The sequence below is a fragment of the Gavialis gangeticus genome, unplaced genomic scaffold (assembly GCF_001723915.1).
Source record: "Gavialis gangeticus isolate Ggan-Ray unplaced genomic scaffold, GavGan_comp1, whole genome shotgun sequence".
NCBI classification, from domain to species: domain Eukaryota; kingdom Metazoa; phylum Chordata; order Crocodylia; family Gavialidae; genus Gavialis; species Gavialis gangeticus.
The window spans coordinates 43,193,631-43,213,957 of record NW_017728995.1 but is presented as its reverse complement, the minus strand read 5'-3'; the positions used below and the strand labels follow the sequence as shown (position 1 = coordinate 43,213,957).

The window sequence follows — 20,327 nt, the reverse complement described above, 5'->3', positions numbered from 1 at the left end:
CCCAATCCCAGGGGGGGCAGTCTAGTGCCAGGGAAGCTGGCAGACCAGAGCACCTGTGCAGCATGACACCATGGGGAAACTTGTAGGAAACTGCAGCTGAGATACTATATCATGCAGAGGTGGAGTCAGGGAGTACCCACCCACCCATAAGCAGTGCAGCAGGTTGGGAATGCCTGTCCACCCACACACTCAGCACCTACCCACATTTCACCCTGATGTGGGAACACCCGCCCACGTACTCAGGGCAGCAGGGTGGGCAAACACCTACCCAGATGTGTGGGGTGAAGCCTCGGGGGGCTATGGCTCCACTAGTGCAGCTCCTATAGTGTGAAGCCCTCACCAGTGCAGCCTGTGGCCATTTAGAAGTTGGAGAGCCCTGGATCAACACTGCAGATGGTACGGATCTTTTCTAGTACCTTTCAGTTTTATAAATCAATCACTTGAAAAATTAGGAAGCACAAAACATAGTGAATAAGCTATTTTAGCATTTACGTTTATTTATTTTATGTAAAATCTGAAGTTTTCCTTTAAAGAAAAATTCACTCAAATCTGCATTTTTTTTAGGGTGCAAACTAACAATCCTTCTTCCCTGTTACTGCATCTTGCAAAAATGTAGCAGGCAAAATATTGTGGGCTTGTTACATGGGGAAGTTTACCAGAATAGATATATGTTTACTTGTATAAATTAGTAACATAAGATAAACCAGAAAAAAACACCCTTCTATTCCTTTCTATCCACAGGATAAATTATACAACAGTAGAGTCATATAGGTTTGGTTATGCCAGGAAATTCTCCCATGTACATGAACCCTTTCATCTAACAGGTCCTGCCTCACTCCCAGTCTCTCCAACTCTACCTCAATAGGTGTCTTCATTTCAAAACATACCAATAGCAGAGGGCCATTTACAGGCCAATATTATTAAGCATTAACTGGAAACACACTTACACAGGAGGGGCCCATTTGCACTTTGCCCTCAACTTTACTAGAAAATAAGAGGTTCATTTTTGCCATGTTGTAACTATCACTAGGTGACAAAGGAAGCCAGCTAATAGCTTTCACACACAAGCAGTTCAAGGTAAATCACTAATACATGACAAACTTAAACAATGACATACTGTCTTGTCTTCACTAAGATTTTTGACATGTTAAAAAGACATTTTTATTTTCCTAGTGGAGCCACAGACTGATTCTTTAAATGTGGAGGAGTCTCAAGGTATAGTCCACAGTGTTCAGCTGAACTGCAACACACAATGATAAAATAGTTTCTATATTGTTTTAGATGAGAGGCAGGCAATTATTTGGGTCAGCAGGCCACATACACAGTTCTGGGGAACTGCTGCGGGCCAGTCAACACCACCCCACCTTCACAACAGCCTGGAGCCCTCACACCCTGAGGCTCCTCATGTCCTGAGGCCACCAGTGCCCAAGAGCAGCTGAGCACACAGCCCCAGCCTGCCCTACACCCACTCCAGACTTACCTGGGACAGACCAGACCAGTTCCAGACAGCTAAGAACTGTGCGCACAGCCCCAACCCCAGGCCGTCCCATGCCTGCTCTGGACCACTCCAACCACGATGGGCAGCAATGGTGGCGGCTGGGCAGAAGCTGCTCCTGGGTGTGGGGAAAAAGTGGCTGCCTCCCCCTTGCTGCTGCCAGTCCCTTCTTGCTGCATCCACCTGGAACCCACACCCAGGCTGCCCTACGGCTCCTCTCCACTGCCACTGTTGCTCCATTGCATGGGCCAGAGTTAGTGGTGACGGCAGCAGAGAGGAGCCGCAGGGCAGCTCAGGCACAGACTCTGAGCAGCTGCATCAAGAAGGGTCCGGCAGTGGGAGGGGAGGTGGCTACTTTTCCCCTGCAACCAGCAGCAGCTTCTGCCCAGCCGCTGCCATCACCACCTCTGCTCATCATGGGTGGGCAGTCTGGAGCAGGCGGGACAGGACCAGTGCTGTGCATGTGGGTCCCAGATGGTCTGGAGCTGGTCCACTCCAGTTAGAGTGGGTCCAGAGCAGGTGTGGGGTGGGCCAGGTGCATGCCAGGGCTGTGTGTGCAGGTCCCTGCCAGTACCGTGGAGCTGAGGCCAGCAGCGGCAGCCAGTGGTGGTGGCAGCCAGAAGAAGCCACTGCTGCCTGGCCTGCCTGGCCTGCTTAGAAATGCAGTCCAGCTGCGGAGCCACCCAGCCCTGTTGCACCCCTGGGGGAAGTAGGACATGCCATGGGCCGGATGGCACCTGGGCCAGGCTGGACTAAAGGATATGTCGCAGGCCAAAGTCCTTTGACCCATGGGCCACATTTTGCCAGCTCCCGCTTTAGATGAATGGCTTGCGGATAGTCCGTGGGCCAGACCAGGCACTGTGCCAGGATTGAACTCTGGGCCACCTCCACCCAGCTGTAGCCTGACCCTAGCTGGGTTGGGGTAGCATGGGTCCCCAGGTCTAGGTGGAGGTTATGTGGGACCCCAGACCTTATCCCAGCCAGGCAGAGACAACACAGGGCTCTGCATTGCCTCTGACTAGCTGGGATTGCGCTCTGGAGCCCCATGTCACCCCTGCCCAGCCCCAACATGCCATGATCAGGCCTTGCATCACCCTGCACACCCAATCTAGCACACGGGGCCACAGCCCAGGAAGCTCCTCACAGCATTGGTCGGGGGGCCCCCAGGGGCCAGATGACAGCACCAGGGGCTAGATCTGGCCTGTGGGCTGGGGGGTGAGCACTTCTGCTTTAAACTGTCAAAGCCAGTACACAGTAATTCTTACCAAGCGTATGGCTTCACCATAAAGGGCAGCAGTAACACATACTACCCTCCCTTGTAACTAATAGTGAAGATAAAGCCTTATGGCATTTAACATGTACTAGCAACAAGAGTACGCACCCAGGGCCCATGGAAAATTTGTACTCTGGCTGCTAAAATGTGCTACAGCTAATGATGCCACATCTTCATTGCTGTTGCTGCTTGGGCTAGCACAGATAAGCTAACTGATGCCACAATCACACATTTGTTTTGCCGATTAGACATAACCCGAGCTACCTCTTATGAGTGTTCAGTGCATTCTCCCTCTCTCTAACAGATGGGCTGCTGAGACCAAGAGGATTTTTCAGTTTTTCAAAGCCATAAATAACTAAGGAAACTTTTGGTTACTAAACTTAAATCTCTCTTTCCCCAGGACTTCAAGAGCCAATTGTTCTCTCTCTATCTCTGAGACCCTCAGGGTTAGCAAGACCTAGTGCCTGGCCTCTCACTTCCTTGCCAGTGCTCTAATTCAGAACTGGGCAAAATATGGCCCACCAGGCCATTCCATCTGGACTATCAGGGCCCTTCCAAAAGACAATTATTACCAGCCTGCAGCTGCCCCTCTAAAAGCCGCTGGGAGCGGCAGGCTGCAGGAGGCATGGACTTTAGGGGCTTTGGTTGGTAAACAACCAACCCCCACCCCAGCCTGGACTGATCCACCCTACCCCCAGCCCCAAGGTAGCAGGCACTGGAGACAGGAAGTTTCTGCCTAGCAGAGGCTTCTGCCTGGCAACTCTGTGGCTGTTCCCCAGTCCTCTCCCCATGCAAGAGTGGAACTTAAGGTAAGAAGGGCCCCAGGAACTCCTGTTGGGAGAAAGTTGGGGGAAAGCAGGGGGAGCCACAGGTGATTGCACCACTCCATGCCACATGTGCAGCTCTGGGAACTCTGGCTGGCCTGGCACCACTGTGTGTAGCTCCCATGACTCTAGCCAGGAGCTGCAGGAAGCTGTGCACCATTGGCTGGGTCAGGCCAGCTCTGTGCCTCCACCTGCAGCTCCCAGCTGGAGTGCCAGGAGACCCACATGGAGGCATGGAGCTGGCCTGATGGAGTGTGACTCCCTGCAGCTCCCAGCACTCCAGGCAGATGCTGCAGAGCAGCATGCCATCAGGCCAGGCCAGGCCAGCTCTGTACCACCATGTGCAGATCCCAGAATGCAAGCTGGGAGCCATGCACCATCAGGCTGGTGAAAAGGCTCCGTGTCACCACGTGTAGCTCACAGCACTCCAGCCAGGAGTTGCAGGAGCCACACACCATTCGGCCAGGCCAGGCTGGCTCTGTGTCTTCACCCATGGCTCCCCACTGGAGTGCCAGGAGTCCCACGTGGAGGCACAGAGCCAGCCCAGCCTGATGGTGTGTGGCTCCCTGCAGTTCCCAGTGCTCCTGCCAGAAGCTATGGAGAGCCATGCGTAATTGGGCTGGGTCAGCTCCGTGCTACCATGTGGGGCTCCTGGCACTCTGGCTGGGACCTGCAGGATCTATGCACCATCAGCCTGGACTGACTCCACATCTCCACATGCACCTCCCGGGACTCAGGTGGGAACCGTGAGAAGACAGAGGTGGCAGGGCTGAGCAGCCCTGGCCCACTCTCTGCACCATGAGGGGCTCCTGGGACTTGGGAGGGAGCTGTAGGGAGCTGTGGGTGATGGAGTTGGGCCAGTACAGCCCCGCTTTCTGCCACACTGTGCGGCTGCCTGTCTGGTGGGACTGGGGCCAGGAGCTGCACCCAGGACCACTATGCAGCCTTGCCCCTGGGACTTGGGCCAGGAGCTGTGGGCAATGCAGGCTGGGCCAGACCCTGGTAGGTACATGGGCAGCAGCTGGTGTCTCCGCAGAAGGCCTGTTGCTCCTCCCCAGTTACTGGCCCATGTGTGCCTGCTCTTTGTGCGCCAGTTCTACCCCTGATGGCACAATGCCTGTGACTTCCAGACTGCCAGCTATGACTGGCATGATCACAGACCCCACCTGGCTACCTGGCCAAGTTCCCTGAACATCTGGGCAGCTGTTACAGGAAGGACACTTATGTGACTGGTTGAGGGTCATGGGGAAGGATGTTAGAAGGGTCACAACCCATCGCTACCCGATAGGTCATGCCTATGCCTCATGGCCTAGAGGGCAGAACTTCTAGGGCCCCAAGAGCAGGCCGTGCACTACTGAGGGTGGGCTCTGTGGAAGAATAGTGTTTCCCAGTCAAGGGGTGGACCTTCTGATGTCAGGGATCACATGATGGGGGCAGGAGATTCTGGAACCAACATGGTGAAAAGCGGGGCAAGGTTTAGTGTTGGATGGATGGGCCTTCTTATGCCACAGACCATGTAACAGGGTGGGACTTCCGGTTCCAAAACCACAACCCCCTCTCCAAAAAGGAGTACTTCTGGGGTGGGGGAGAGACTTCTGGTGGCTAAGGTCAAGGCGTTAGCAGAGGAGGCACGGGACTTCCAGTCTCAAGATGGCATCCAGGGGATGGGGCACCTGTTAAGGGGCAGGGCGTAGCAGTTTGACAAGGGGCGTACCCTTGCTGCCCTTGACAGCTCAACAAAACTCATTAAGTGGCCCTCCATCCAAAATAATTGCCCACCCCTGCTCCAATTGTTAGGCTATTATATAAAAGGTGGCTGGCAACCAGCAACTCTTATTGTGTTCTGAAGAATAGAGTGAGCCAGTCTATACCCAAAGAATAACGCAGGAATCTAAAACAAGTTAGGGGTTTTGAACTTTGAATCCTGATCTCTTACAAGTGCCTAAATCAAATAGAGTTGGGATTTCAGATATATCCATCTCTCCAGCATTTCCCATTGGCTACACTAGGCACTGTACACTCAGCACGCTTCTTATGGTGAATTCTGTTCATAGGCCCACCAGTGGTCCTATCCATTGTACAGGAAACTTAAGCTGCTCACAGACATTAACAAAAAACCCCAAAATGTGCTTTACTGGAATGAAGCAGCACGTTAGTTCGACCCGGTTCTGTAGCATCTGTAGAGATCAGACGCTTCAGTGGGGCTTTTTGGCACTTTTATCTAGAGCTGGTTTAATTAGCTATTAGATAAAAATGCCAAAAACCCCCCACAAAAGCACCTGATCTATACAGACATTGGGCAAGCGAGGTCCAAGTAACGCAATGCCTCTTCTGGGCATGTACTGGGCTTGGCACAGGAGCATGCCAAGTTTAAATTAAAGCACCACTTTTTTTTTAAATGTCTAAGCAGCTTTAGTAGCCTATTTCAGGTTTATGAATTCCACTCTTAAGCTGGGAGTCCAGAGTCACACAACTAAGCTCCTTTGTATGTATGGACCTAAGAAACTTAAGGCTAAATTGAAATTGGTAAACTTGGAATCCGAATGGGACTAAGATACCTAAATCTCACCTATGTCACAAAAAGAGCAATTCAGAATATCCCTACTCCACCAGCCAAAAAATTGGTACCTATATTTTGGACTGCAAAAATCCCTATGTGTCTATACCTTGGCTTCTGCACAGGTAGAGAAGTACCCTGACCTCTGCACCTAATTCTGTCTGAGTTCCATTTGTTCAAGAATTTAGGCACTAAATTCTCTCTTGGTCCCCAGAGAGATGTGGTCGGTAAGATATACTGTGAGCATGGCAAATGCACACCAGCAGCCCTGAGTTCAATACAGAGCACAGGAGCCACACACACTTTTACACAAAAAGGCAAAGACTTCGTTATTCTGGTGTCTACCTTTTCCCAAACACCCTAGAGCAGGAATAGGCAACCTTGTCTGGTTCTGGGCTGGTTAGAGGAGGGCAGCTGGCTGTTAGCCAGTAGCTGTTCCAGTGGCAGCAGGGGAGAGCACCCACAACCAAAGCCCCCCACCACCCAAAGGTTCCATGGACTGTAGGTTGCTGACCCCTACCCTAGAGCAAGAGTGTCATAAGCTAGATCTGGTCTGCGGAGCTTAATCATTTGTCCTTTGGTGTTGCCCGTGAGTCTTGGACTAGACCCACATACCAAATGCAGATCTGGGAGATGTACTGCATGCAATGTGTGAGGCTCGTTTAAGGCATGGTTGCATGTGGCACCCATGCCAGATTGGCCCTTGTGCTGGAGCTGGCACACAGGGCTAGTCTGCACTATGATCTGCCAAGTGGCCCAGCATACACCATTCATCTGGTCTGTGGACCAGCCCAGCTTGCAAGGCCTAAGTAATGAGGTTGGTATCCCTACTCTAGAGACTACACTAATTCAGGAAATAGAAGACATGGGTTCTAGGCCCACCTCAACCTGAGGGGATTCAAACCCACATTTCATGCTTCTCAGGAAAGTGCCCTAGCTACCATGTTACAGGAAAATCTGGATAGGGGCATACTCAACTTCTGCTGAAAGTGGGCCAAAAATGCAAGATCCAAGATGTGAGGAAGAGAGAAAGCAAGAAGGAACCTTAGGAGCCTAGGAAGGGGTACCTACATTCCAGTCTCTGCTCCTTGGACTGCTCATGTGTTTTACATGAGACAACCATTGGTTTCAAACCAGCCAGAACCATGGGAGCTCCTACCTCTCCCCACTGACTGTATTTGGATCCAAAGTACCCATTTCTTTGATTCACCATCCTGGGCTTTATCTTTACACATTGTGACACCTAAATTAGATGCACTTTACAGACCGATCTGGAGTTTACTTAGATGCTATATAAGTGTTATTTCACTATGGTAATACTTACATAATACTCAACATATTCTATGCTGGCTGAAGTATAAGATGTTCCATAATGAGGTAAAATGCATTAAAATGTTGATATGATGTTTCTTCTTAGCTGCAAAATGTATACTCTTTTCTTAGTAAGCATTCCATTAAAATTAAGGTCCAAATATATTTTGCTTTTAAGAACATCCTGTTTAAAGAAACAGTTTAACTGTGTAAGATTTTTTAAAGATACATATTTTTAAGTGTAAACCGTTGCTTTTTTTTTGGCTAATTTTAGTTAGTTTAGTGTTGTGCTTGACAGAGCATGTTACTGAAGACAGCAGAAGATCCATTCCCTTGAGGGAATAGATGTTTCAATTCACAGTGAAGAAATTCCTCCCTGATCACCCTTCCCCCATATAAAATATGGAAAGGGTTTTAATTTTCACGAAAGGAAGGGGGAAAGCCTCAAACAATTAGCTACTGTCTTTTCAAATTTTGCTTAAAATAATTCTTGTAGAATCAGAGGACATTTAACAAGATGGACTACAACCTCTTCAAACAAGTTTGCCTAATTTTGAATTAAGTGACAAAAGGTAGTAGAATTTAAGTGGGACAGGAGACATTATGTAATGTCATAAAAAAATTCAGTTACATATTTGCAGACTGGCCACTTAGGGTAGGGCAAGAAGCCTGACTAAAAAGTCAGGCATAAGGAAAAACACAACCAAGTTCTATAACCAAGACATGAATCTGCTAAATAGCAACAACACATTAGTAGAGAGCATGATGTGGTTAGGATGAATCCAAAATGATGTTTTTCTGGCTCCTGATTCTCCAAGCAGGTGATAGGACAGCCAAAAAGAAAGAGTTTTAATGAAGCTGAGAGAATAGTTGGAGACTTGTCAGAACAGCAGTGAAAGCATGTTTGACGGGGTTTTTTTCAGGACAACTGCGCTGTGGTTTTGAGAGGTTCTGTGAGCAGTTGGGTGTATTTTAGTTTAAGAATAACAAGAAGCTATGGTGCAACTTTTGCATGGTATAAACAAATAAATCATACTGTACCTAATTCTGTGACTCTTGTTTCTCTGTAGCAATGGTAACTACCTGCTTTAAAAGCCTTGAAATCAATGATCTCTCAACCAACAGGCAACAATTCATAAAAACAGATACTGTACAAAAGGAAAATGTTCTCCCTGCAGAGAAGCTTTTAGTACTGAGAGAATGCCATTACAAAAGCAGGGAAAAACTCAAGAATTTCTGTGATTAAAAAAGGCTAAAGGATCTTACAAAATCCTCTGCTGAGTTGCATCCCATGTAATCTCACCAATTTTTTATTTTAAATATTTGTTTCTAGTGAAGAAAATTGGGAAATTTCAATTATGCAACAAGTTCAGCGAGTAGAAAGTAAAGATACACATGAAATGCTAACAAGATTTTTGGCACAATTTCTTGAAAATGGACAAATAAAACATTAGCCAAAGAGCACAAAATTAGTGCAAACAGTTAAAAAAAAAAGAAAATTATTTTATTATATGGTAGCGTTTGGCTGCTAACTTAATACTAGTTAGTCTTTAGGGCTGTTTTTTGGATTTAATTGCCTAATGCTCCTAAATTTGAAAATTATGTTAGCAATACTGAGTCCGTCACTGTAGACAGGATGCCCTCTACCAGCACTGCTGAACTGAGCCAACTTTAAATTTCCTAGCATAAAGAGTCAAAATAGAGTCTGGAGCACAAGTTATATACCTATAAATGTAGATCTAATGCCAACTATTATACATAAGAATGCTGACATCTGTTAAGTGGATTGATATTCTATATGAAAGGTCTGTATAATATGCTATTTTGATGGCATACAAACTTTTTACTTGTAAAGTTAAAGCCACTTTGAAAGGCTATTAAAACATAAAAGATTTCTTGTTTTTCTAAATACAATCATTCCATTCAGAGGAAGGGCTCGTTTCTGAAGTGATCACCTGGATATGGTGTCATTATTGTAGTTTATATCATAGAATTAAATGTGCACATCTAAGATCGGGATAGCTTTCTGAAATATAATCTTCTACAAGCATAGGCAAGGTAATACTAGACTGTGGGGTTATTTAAGGAAATGCAGGTTTGACCAGAAAACAGCAGACAGTTTAAGCAAACACACAAATGAGAAAAGAAAGTTCTCGCACTGAAAAATGGAAAACCATATCTACCATATCCACAGCTGCAAACATGTTCCAATCCCAAATGTCTTTAGAATTAGTTCATCTGTTATTCACTTTTTTCTTTTCTTGCAGCAGAAGAAAAATCTGAAGAGCCTGACCTTTATGAAAGAGATTTTAGTTATTTTCTTCTGCTGCAAGAGGGGTCACTTGATAGCATATGCACTCTACGACACGTGAAGAGAAGACTGGAGGGAGAGTGGCCCTAGGTACTATACATCCTGCACAATGGACCGAGGTCAGTGGAACTCTGGCAACAGCAGTTGCACTGGGATGGGACAGGAAGACACAGAAGCATTCTTTGCAGTTGATCGTAAGTTGGAGTGGGGGAGGCAGGAGGCAGGGATCCAAAGGATGCAATAAAATTTGATGGGCACATCAAGACAAGTGTGCATGTGCAGGGGCATGCATTCGCTGCAGCACCAATAGCAGTGGCATATTTATGCTGCTGCTTTGTGCCCCAGGGCATGCCCCTGCACATGTGCTCTGACATGCACCAAATCGTCTTGGGTGGGGTAAGAGAGGCTGGGCCAGCACCAGTGCCACCAGTGGTGGCCCCAGCAGCCTTACCTGGAGTCCTGGGGGCCTCCAATCCAACAGCATGGAGCCTGGCATGCATGCTACTGCATGCACCACAACAACGCTTTTTTGCAGCAGCAGTTGTTTTGTCTTTTTTACACCAAGAGAGGCCAGTGTCAAATTTGCAGCATGGCGAATGGTTGCACGCGCACTGCGTGTGGTTTGTGGTGCCTCAAACAGCTTTGAGGCACTGCAAACTGCATATGTACACCCATCTGGATGCACCCTATGAGTCCTTTTTGTGGAAAGATGTCCTAAAAGATAATGATGGAAAACTACACTTCTACCACCACGCTCCTCACATATAGAGAGCTCCATAAAATTCTATTCTCCCATTGTTTTTATTCAATGTACAATCACTTAAACAACTGGCAAAGCAACACAGGCTCAACATCTACAATAGGCAGATGACACCAAACTCTTTCTATTCCTCAGAATGCTGTCACCCAGGGAGGCATTGTCTGGCTGAAATCACTTTATGGGAGATGACATTACATCCTGGGAAGTACAACCTGGTCCCCTCTGTCAACTCCCATCTAGACTACAGGAGTGCAATCCATCTAGACATGAAAGCAACAGCCTCAGAAAAATTATAACTAATATGAAAAGCAGCACCTTGTCTCTTCAATACAGGCTATCACAAGCACAACTGGCCTGTCCTCTACTGATTACATTAGTTCTGCATAAAATATCATACCAACCTGAAGGTCTTGGGCTTTACCTTCAAGGTACTTGTTAATTCAAAATAATTTCCTTGGTCCAAGGAACAGGGGTTGGTCCAAGGCAGGGATGAACCCCTAGAAGAACTAAAAATGACCACATACCTAACTAACTTCCATTCAAAGCCCAAGGCACACTCCTGAGATCTAGCCTTTACTAGTAAGAAAAACAACAGACACAATTCGATTTTTAAATTCAAACTGAAAACAATCTATCTGCATGCAGTTTTCCCCTGTGGAAAGGACGAGAGAACAGAAAAGAAAAGTATATTGCCAAAACTAATTATGTTGCTAGGGTAGTGGAATGCCCTCGGACACCAGGCCATGGGCACAGTCCAGAACAGTGGTTCTCAACCACTTTGCCCAGCAGGCAAGATAGGCAGTGCCCAGTTCGTCCACAAGCTGGATTCAGCTGCTGGACTCATCTGGCCACACGGGCGGGGTGAAGGAAGGGGGCTTGGTTTGGCCCCAGTCTGGCCATGTAGGGGAAGGAGGGAGGGGGCATGACCCAGCCCCAATCCTGCTCTGCAGGAGAGAGGATGTGGCTCAGCCCCATGGGGGAAAGGGTCATGGCCTACCCCTGAACCAGCTGTGCAGGGAGAAGGGGCATAGCTGTGGCCCCAATCCAGCCATGCAGAGGCAAGGGGATGTGGCCTGGCCCCAGTCCTTTGTGTGGAGTTTGCGATTTTGGCGGTGGGAAAAAACGGTAGTATTAACTGCCACTGCTCCCCTGCTGCCAAATTTCCGACACTTTGGGAGCCCAGTGGACTGGATTCCACGGCTCTGTGGGCTACATTTGGCCTGCAGACTGAAGGATGGGCACCTCCAGTCTAGAACCGAAACAGAATAAGTCATCTTTACAGATATCATTCCTCATCCTCCACTTATTAAGGCCCTTTCTACAATTATAGTTAAATGAACAGACCTAATTACAGCAACTGTCTTGAGTGCATGCTGGTGAAGAGTATGTCAGAGTTGGACAGTTATGTCTTTATGACCAGGTCAATGTCTGGGACTTTCCAGGTGTTTAACATGATTACAGGTAGATTGCTACAGTGGTTCAATCATACTGTACTTTTAACTGCTACAACTTGATCTGCTTTTCCGATGTACATACAAATTCCTGCTGTTGGGAAGTGACTGAAGTGCAGCACTGATGGACTAATTCAAAAAGTGCCCTGTAAAGATCTTATTAAAATTGGGTTTTGATTTTTGTAAAATGTTGTTTTAACCAATTCTTTTTCTATCTTAAACTATCAAAAATGTTGTGTTCAACATCGCTGTGTTTTAATGGGAGGATTTCTGAGATGTCCATTTACTGTGAGCTATCACACCTTAACTGGAAGGTCCAGGAAAGAGAATTTTAAATGAGCTGTTTAAAACTCTAGGGTTTGAGGACTGCTATTTTAACACAGACTATGCCACACTGTTCGTTAGTCTCTGATGTCAAAACAGCAGTCCTCAAACCCTAGAGTTATAAACAGCTCATTTAAAATTCTCTTTGTCCCTATGTTTCTCAGCTTTCATCCTTAGTATCCTGCAATATGACCACTTGTTCCCCAGTCATTACACTCTTCCAGGATGTGTGAGGCTGGCATACAGTGAAACTGAGAGGCTTAAACATTGTGCTTCCTGCTTTCTGTTGTTTTTGCAGAATCACAAGAACACCTGTCTGATGGATGGCCACCTTTTCTCTCCATGCTACAGACAAAAAATGAAATGGGCTGAAAGTTTCCCCAGCTTTCCTCTTCTAGGGAGCCCTATAATCCCTGTGCTTTGCATTGGAGTGTGAATCTCAACAGTTTCTATCCTTCCATCAGTAGAAATCTTGACAAGAAGAAGGGAAAGAACTGCAGGATGTCTGAAAGGGCTCTTGAAAGAAACAAGCTGAAGATGTGTTTAGTAACCAGGCTGACCAGCACTACTTGCTAGTCAGCTTCTCAATCCCTTCAGGAGCATTCCTCCTGCGTAACAGCTGCTTTGGGGTCTCTTGGATGAGCGAGGACACAAGAAATTCTCAGATCTCCTTGGGCTACCAGATGTCTGGAAGAGGGGTCACAGCTACTTTTCCAAGCTCCTACCCCCTACCTACCAACTTAGTCTAACTCCATCGACACAGCTAGTAGTGCCCTTACTACTGTATTTATGTCTGCTGTCATCTATGTGCCCTCCATACAGTTAGATAAAAACTCTTTTCCCTGAAGCATAAAAGAGAGGAGATAGAAAAAGACTCAAGCTAGTTTTAAATTAAAGAACCAACAGACCAAGTGTGTTTGATAAACAAATGTTTCCCTTTGTTCATTTTTAGAAAAAAAACAAGAGATCAGTGAAGAAAGATGTTAATTAGGCATCCAGATTTATAAGGGGGCCTAACTACCCAAGACTGGATTAGTGAGCTCAATGTTGATTGTCAAAATAAGAGCTGTCCTACATGGGCCATTTGCATGTATTTCAAGAGATTCCCATCACTTGAAATCTGGTGGTTTTTTTAAAGGAAGAATTTAGAATCTGAAATCACTCATATACTTGCTCCCAGATTCCACTGTCAAGTGTTGTCATTTGGTAATTATTTTCCTGTCTTTCTAAATTGGGTGTCTTCTGTTACCATGTGAAAAACAAGAATAAATGACTCGAGTGAAGACTTAATGTAACGTTAATGCTAGACAAAGGACAATCATATGCACACAAGAGGTAAACTGGCAAGATTAGTTTCTTAGGTGTTTGATGTTCTTCATACAATTAGTCTCACTGAAGTCTACTTAAGAAATGAAATTACTTTCTCTTGATTATTTCTTAGCTGTAGTAATTTTAAGTGCTCTTGTCAATAACAGATCAACAAATTTAACAGGACAGTGCTTTTAAGTTTAGTTTAACCTACTATCCTGAAATGGACAGCTCCTGAAGTAAACACATATCAAAATAAAGCATTGTGGCTTTATTTTAACAGAATAAGTCACTTCCCAGCCTCTTGCCCTCACTTACACATTTGAAACTGGCTACAAGTTGCATCTAGGCTGATAAAAATATGACCCATAATTCACCACTTGATAGCAAAAGTGAAAATTAGCATTACAGGATTCAGGCAAGCCAGGAGTTTTCACCAACATGTTGCCTAATCTGGCCAAGACATAGCTCAAGAGACCTCAAACCCTAGAGTTTTAAACAGCTCATTTAAAATTCTCTTTGTCCCTATGTTTCTCAGCTTTCATCCTTAGTATCCTGCAATATGACCACTTGTTCCCCAGTCATTACACTTTTGTAATGTGTACACTCTTGTACATGTGTGGATGCGATGCAGGGTGAGAAGAAAACAGTAGTAAAAATGCTTTACTACATGTCACACTATAGCTTTTACTGTTGCTTCCAGAGCCCATGTTTGCCAAAAGACAAGGGATAAGCATAGAATAGGCGCATGCTTAGACAGCTGTGACTGTATGAACTTGGTGTCTCTCTCTTTCATTTGCAAGCAAGGTAAGGCACTGGACAGAGAAATGAAGTTAAGAGCCCTACCTTTCATGCTTGTGGCTTCCTACCTAACCTGAACAGAAATTACTGGAGATTGTGGCTGACCAAAAACTGTTGTGACAAATTCTTGTTCTACACTAGGGCTGTCCAACTCTAAGCTAGGTGGTAGCAGGGGTGGCATGTTCCACAGACGGCCGAACCGCAGAGTGCATGGGCCGCAGACTATGGGGACAGCCCTCCTGGGGACCTCCCTGCCATTCAGCTAGTCAGTTCCACTCCCAGCCATGTGTGCAGCACAGACCCCTCCCTGGTTCCTCTCTCACCATGTTGTTTTGCCCTCAAGAGCAGGGCAAGAAGCAGAAGCCAAAGGAGAAAAGAGGAGCCCAGAGGCCCCCTATCTATAGCAGCCAGAGCAATGGAGGGGAGTGGCTGAAAGACAGGAGCCTCAGGGCTGCATGCTAACCCCTTGTGGGCTGTGTGTAATCAATGGGCCGCCAGTTGGACAAGCCCTCTCTTACACCTTAACTGGTTGTTTCATGTAGATCAAAGGTTTCAGGTATGCCAAGTAAGGGTTTATTGTAACCTTTATCTTGGTAACCATTACTGCTCCCTCTTCCCTAGGTAACTGAGCAGTTCCTGAAAATCATTCTCTAGAATAAAGCTCCCTACATCAGTGTTCTATGCTGTTCACTTAGCATAGATGGGGAAAAGATCATATTTAGTACTGTTACAGAAATGGCAACAACTTACATTTCTGAGCACATAACCAAATGCCAGGCATTTTCTGGCAATCCGGGGGCCTGAGTGGAGAGAACACACACAAATTTGCAGCAGCTGCGGTAATATTCGGATGAGGGAAAATACTGCTGCTCTATTTTTTTATACAGTTTTGATTAATAGATAAAACATCAACCAACTGGTGTAGCTGTCCATTTCTGCACTAGTGACCACTCAGGTTATAAAGCTTAGGCATATTACGCCTCAGATAAAACACAGAATCTTGGGACTGGCAGTGTGGTTGAATGCCAAGATCACTGTACCTATTTCACTACCTGTCTATACAAGGAGGCTCATTTAAATCTATTTATTAGCCTTTACAACTGCAGGAGGAAGCTGCAAGAAGAACTTAACATAGTTTATATCTTCACATTTAAAAATGTTATGCTACACAAAACAGGAAATCACTCACACAGGCAATTTAATGTTGCCCAGAATTATATTACTTACCATTTGGGGTCCAACATTCACATTTATTGGTCCTAAGGTTTTTGGCAATATCTTGGTTGGTGAGTTTGTACTGGAAACTGGTAATGCAATTATTGAAATACTACCTGAAGAAAAGAGAGAGAAATTCTAAGTTATTCCTTTATAAAGTAAACTGTCAATAACACTGGTGAATCTTCATTGTAATGTTTGGCTTTGAACCATACACATTTCTTGTTTTATATATTTTTTTTAAACATACTTCCAAATAAGCTCAAGTTGAGCCTTTTAAGCGGTCCTGTTAAAACTATCAGGTCTCAAAACTTTATGCAACTTAAAACTTGCATTAAATTCTGCATCCTCTTGATTCTGTTAGAAAAAAAAAAGAAGAACCCATAGGCTGGTACACTAAAAAAAGCTAAACTCAATAGGGTAGCCTGAAAAAAATAAACCAGCACAACAATACTTCCACAATGACATGTATACATACAATTTAGACATGGCCACTGTGTCAGCACTTTTCATTACACTTTTCATCATCCTAAAATATTCCACCAGTATTAACTGATACAGCTGTATACCGTCTTTGTGAGAAAGGTACTCTCTTCATTTCACATAGGAGAAAAATGAAGCACAAAGACTGCACCATTTGCTCAAGCCCTTGAAGCAAGCCCACACAAGAGTCAGGAACAGAACTCTAGTAGTTTATCTAATCATACCTATAGTCACATCCTAATACTTAGATGGTAGCATTTACTCCAGTTAGCCTGTCTACTTAGTTTTCACGGACTTTGAGAATCTTGCTTACATTGCCGCCAACAAAATACATACAAAAAGAAATCAGAGCAGTACAGAACAAGGGTGAGAAGTCCCTTAGGGGTAGGTTTGGGCTGTAAGTATGAAACATCTCCCTTATGCTCCACTGTATTTGCATTTGATCCCCAAGATCAGCTGGGAGCAATCTCCTCCTTGATGCATCAGTGCAGCAAGCTTGCCTGGCAAAAATATATAGGTCTGTCTCAATAGTGGCTCCTTGGTTTTGGAACTCCCTCCCCATTGAGGCCTGCTGAAATCCAGGCCAAGACATCTTCTAGAAATACTGTAAGACCTTCCTATTTTGGCAAACATTTAGTAATCCAGGCTAGGCTAAGATACTGTTTAACAAGCTTTTGCTTCAATCCTACTCCATTTGCTTTTATGTCATTTATGTCTGCTACTGTAAGCCACCCTGAGCCTCTGTTGGGAAGGACAACATATACATCTAATAAACAAAGAAGTACCTACTGCAAGCTCTTATTAGGTTCTAAAATACAGCTGGTATGTCACATTTTCAATTATAAGAACCCGTCAATACCCTAAATAAATATACCTTGCAAGATGTAACCTTTAGATTATCTATATCTATAATCCCTTACCAGGAAAATACTTAGGACCAAAAGAAAATCTCCGGGAATAACTTCAGAATGTGTCAGATGGAAACATGAATCCACTGACCTTTCATATGTTTCCTCTAACTTTCCTCTTTTTACTAACTGCTGAAGCTGTGTTTCAGTAAGCATACCTTCCTTCACTCTCCAGCTTCTCTTTGCATTTGATCCTGAAGTGAGGTCAGTTCTTCATTTAGGAAAGAAATCTTTTGCCATGAAATGACTGGACAGTCATAAATTCAACAATACAATTTCATGGTAGGATCAAGCAGAAGCAGCAGAACTGAGATAAATGGAATCATATTTAAGAACAGTAATACTTTCAGGAATTAGCATGAAAAAGTAAGTACTTAAATATATATCTGTAGATATATCTATATAAAACTCATCCTCACAAGGGAATTAATGCAAAAATTACCAAATGCTTTATGCATATACTATTTTAAGTCTTTTCTCAGAAGACAGGCCAGGATGAATACTCAGCAAAAAAAAGAAAGGTGTCTACTGGAGCTTTGGTAAAGTTTTTGCCTCTTCCCTTGAATATTTGGCTCTGCATAGAGCTTGAGATGCTCCCCAGGAATAGTATCAGTTTGGAACCCCGCGACCACAAACTCCTGAGACTGAAATGTTGATGAATCTTGGAATGAGCTAAAAGCACATGTTAAAAAAAGGCTATTTTTTGGAAAGCTTATGGTGGGCTAGCACTGACACTAAAGCACCATTCTACCAACATAAATTTATCACTCACTGTCGAAAAGTTTTCAAAGAGACATCACTATATACCTCAAGAAGTTGTAAGTTGAATATCAAACTGGTGATGGGAAATACAGCAGGTGCTCTAGTTGTGGAGGTTTACATTCCAGTGCATACTCTATGACACATGAGGCACCAGAGATCACATGGATATTTAAACATCAAAACCCACACACATTCTGTCATCCCTCTGCTATAACTGGCTAAGCAGTAGAGGAAGAGTTACTACTCAATAAACAGGAAGAGTTACTATTCAGTGGTGACACAGACCTTATTACATCATTGTGGCAGGTTCCTTTACATGCCCACAGATGGGTCAGCAAAGTGAATAACCCCAGAATTTCAAAACATGTTATCCTCCATCTATTTTCTTCCCCTTCTACATTCTACTATGCAGTGACTTTATGTGCTCTGTTTCAGTTATTATTTCTATGTCAGGAATCAGCAACCCATGGCCTTCAGGCTGGATACAGCCTCCAAAGAGGTCCAGTCAGACCCATGAACAACTGATCTGTCACTGGGGAGATCAATGGCATGGAGCTGCCCCATGACACCCATCCCCTCCACAATGCTTCTCGTCGCTGCGGAGCCTGCTGTTCACCATGTGTGCACCTACTCTCACTGCAGAGGGGTTAGGGATCAGTGATAAGGGTAATTACAAGCAGCTGCTCACTCTAGGGGGCTGAGTCACAAAGGGCAGCTCACACCGACAAAGGCTGCTGACTTCTGTGTAAGAAAACACATTTTGAAGTTTCTCTTGTAACCTCCAATTTTACAGTCTCTCTTCAGTTTTGCATTACTGAATGGCTCATCTTAAACATTATGTTTTGGGTACAATATCATCTTAAACTAAAGCATGATCTGGAACATATTTCCTTCTGTCAATTCTGTTTTCTCCATTAGTTGACAATGCCATCAACTTCTCCATTTCCCCAGTGCATAAATGTGATAACCACTCTTCTTTTACCAACATATAGCCAAGTTAATGTAAAAACCTTCTTCCTTACACCTTCACTAGTAGTCCATTTCCATCCCTCCACATTTGGAAGACATATCTATGCTAAGCTCAGTCCCATTCATCCTCGCACAGGTTATATAAAATGTTACTTCTCGAAAAAATCTGCTTCCTTACTGGTCCAATTTATCCTCTTCCCCACATTCCTTCATTGATTTCCGTTCCCTTTCCACATCATGTTCAAACTTCCTGTCTTCCACCACAAGGCCAAGTCCTCCTCTGCCCAGGTGGCTGTTTTCACTTCCTTCACACTTACTTGTCCAAGTCCGTCTCAAGCTTCTCTTTCAAATACTTCCTTTACTCACTTCCCATTACTTATTCTTCTATGACATCCTGAGGTGTCCTCACACAAAGCACAGCTTTTCCACTAAAACTTTCAATAATGCACTCTTACTAGAAGCAGAAAGGGGAAAGCATATCCATAAAGTTGAGTTTATCTATGCCCACCTGGAGTTGACATTTTAAAATTAAGTTATATATAGGTGTATTTTCACTGATATTGGGTGCATCTACATGAGACACTATAGCGACATAGTGTCAGTGCGCACAAACTGTGATACCAACGCTACTGCACAGTAGCGATGGCTTGATGTCTAGTTCCTAAAGCAAGTACTAAATGGTTGCGCAGTAACAACTGCGCAGTTGGGCTTGTGTGCAGATGCACCCAGTATCCAGTTAGGCTTGTTCACAAACATACTACACTAGCAGCTAGTCTTAAACTGACCAGCACTTGAACTTTATGTTCCATTAAAATATTCAAGCTATTAGTGGCTGCTATGACAGTCATAAGACTAAATGCAGGGCTCTGATCCAGCCTCCAGAGTGTATGGCTGCCCTGATCCAGCTTTGTGGAGAGGGGGAGTGGCTTGGCCTCAACCCAGCCCTGCAGGGCTTGGAGTTTGGGAATTTGGCAGCCAGAGAAGGTGGCAGTATTAATTGACACTGCACTCCTGCCACCAAATTTTCAGACCTGTGGGGAGTCCTGTGGGCTGGACACTTAGCACCCTGTAACAGGGGGCCTTCTCGGGGCCGATTTAACTGTGGCCTGCCCACCTGTTTCTGGGCTAACCGCCCACCTTCTTGCCTGCCACACCTTGTTGTTAATTAGTTCATTGATGTAATTAAGTGGGAGGCTGCCCATTTTCTGCCTCGATGCTAGGGGGCGCTATCTGCAGCTCCATTCCTCCCCTACACCACAGCCCAAGCCTCGCTGATGGCATCCAGATGTTATCATAATCACCGGCCCCCAAACCGGGCCCCAAACTCCTCCTAATTGATCCCTGCCTGGATTCCGCTCCTCAGGCGGTCTCATGAGCCTTCATACCAGGCAGCATAGCTCCCTGAACCACTCCCCCTTTGAGTGTGGTCCCCCCGGGACCTTCGGCTCACTAGCCCTGGCCCACCTCCAAGCCAGTTGCGACCCCAGGCCCTTGGCTTTTGGGCGTTCCTTGCAGTGGGCCCCCAGCCCTTCGGGGGGGATGACCGGGTTAGAGAGCTTCTGGAGGGGCTGGACG

The 20,327-nt window shown here is 45.3% G+C and overlaps 1 protein-coding gene across 5 annotated transcripts in view; it reads right to left on the bottom strand.

Moving 5' to 3' along the window:
• Window positions 1-20,327, bottom strand: part of TFDP2 (transcription factor Dp-2) — a 157,812-nt gene that overhangs the window by 51,699 nt on the left and 85,786 nt on the right. For 4 of the 5 annotated variants that reach the window (XM_019503574.1, XM_019503575.1, XM_019503577.1 and 1 more), the window contains one exon: window positions 15,643-15,746. In XM_019503574.1, the coding sequence (XP_019359119.1) occupies window positions 15,643-15,746 (104 nt within the window). Of the gene's footprint in view, window positions 1-15,165; window positions 15,216-15,642; window positions 15,747-20,327 lie in introns of those variants that run through there. The other variant, XM_019503578.1, reaches the window with a different exon arrangement.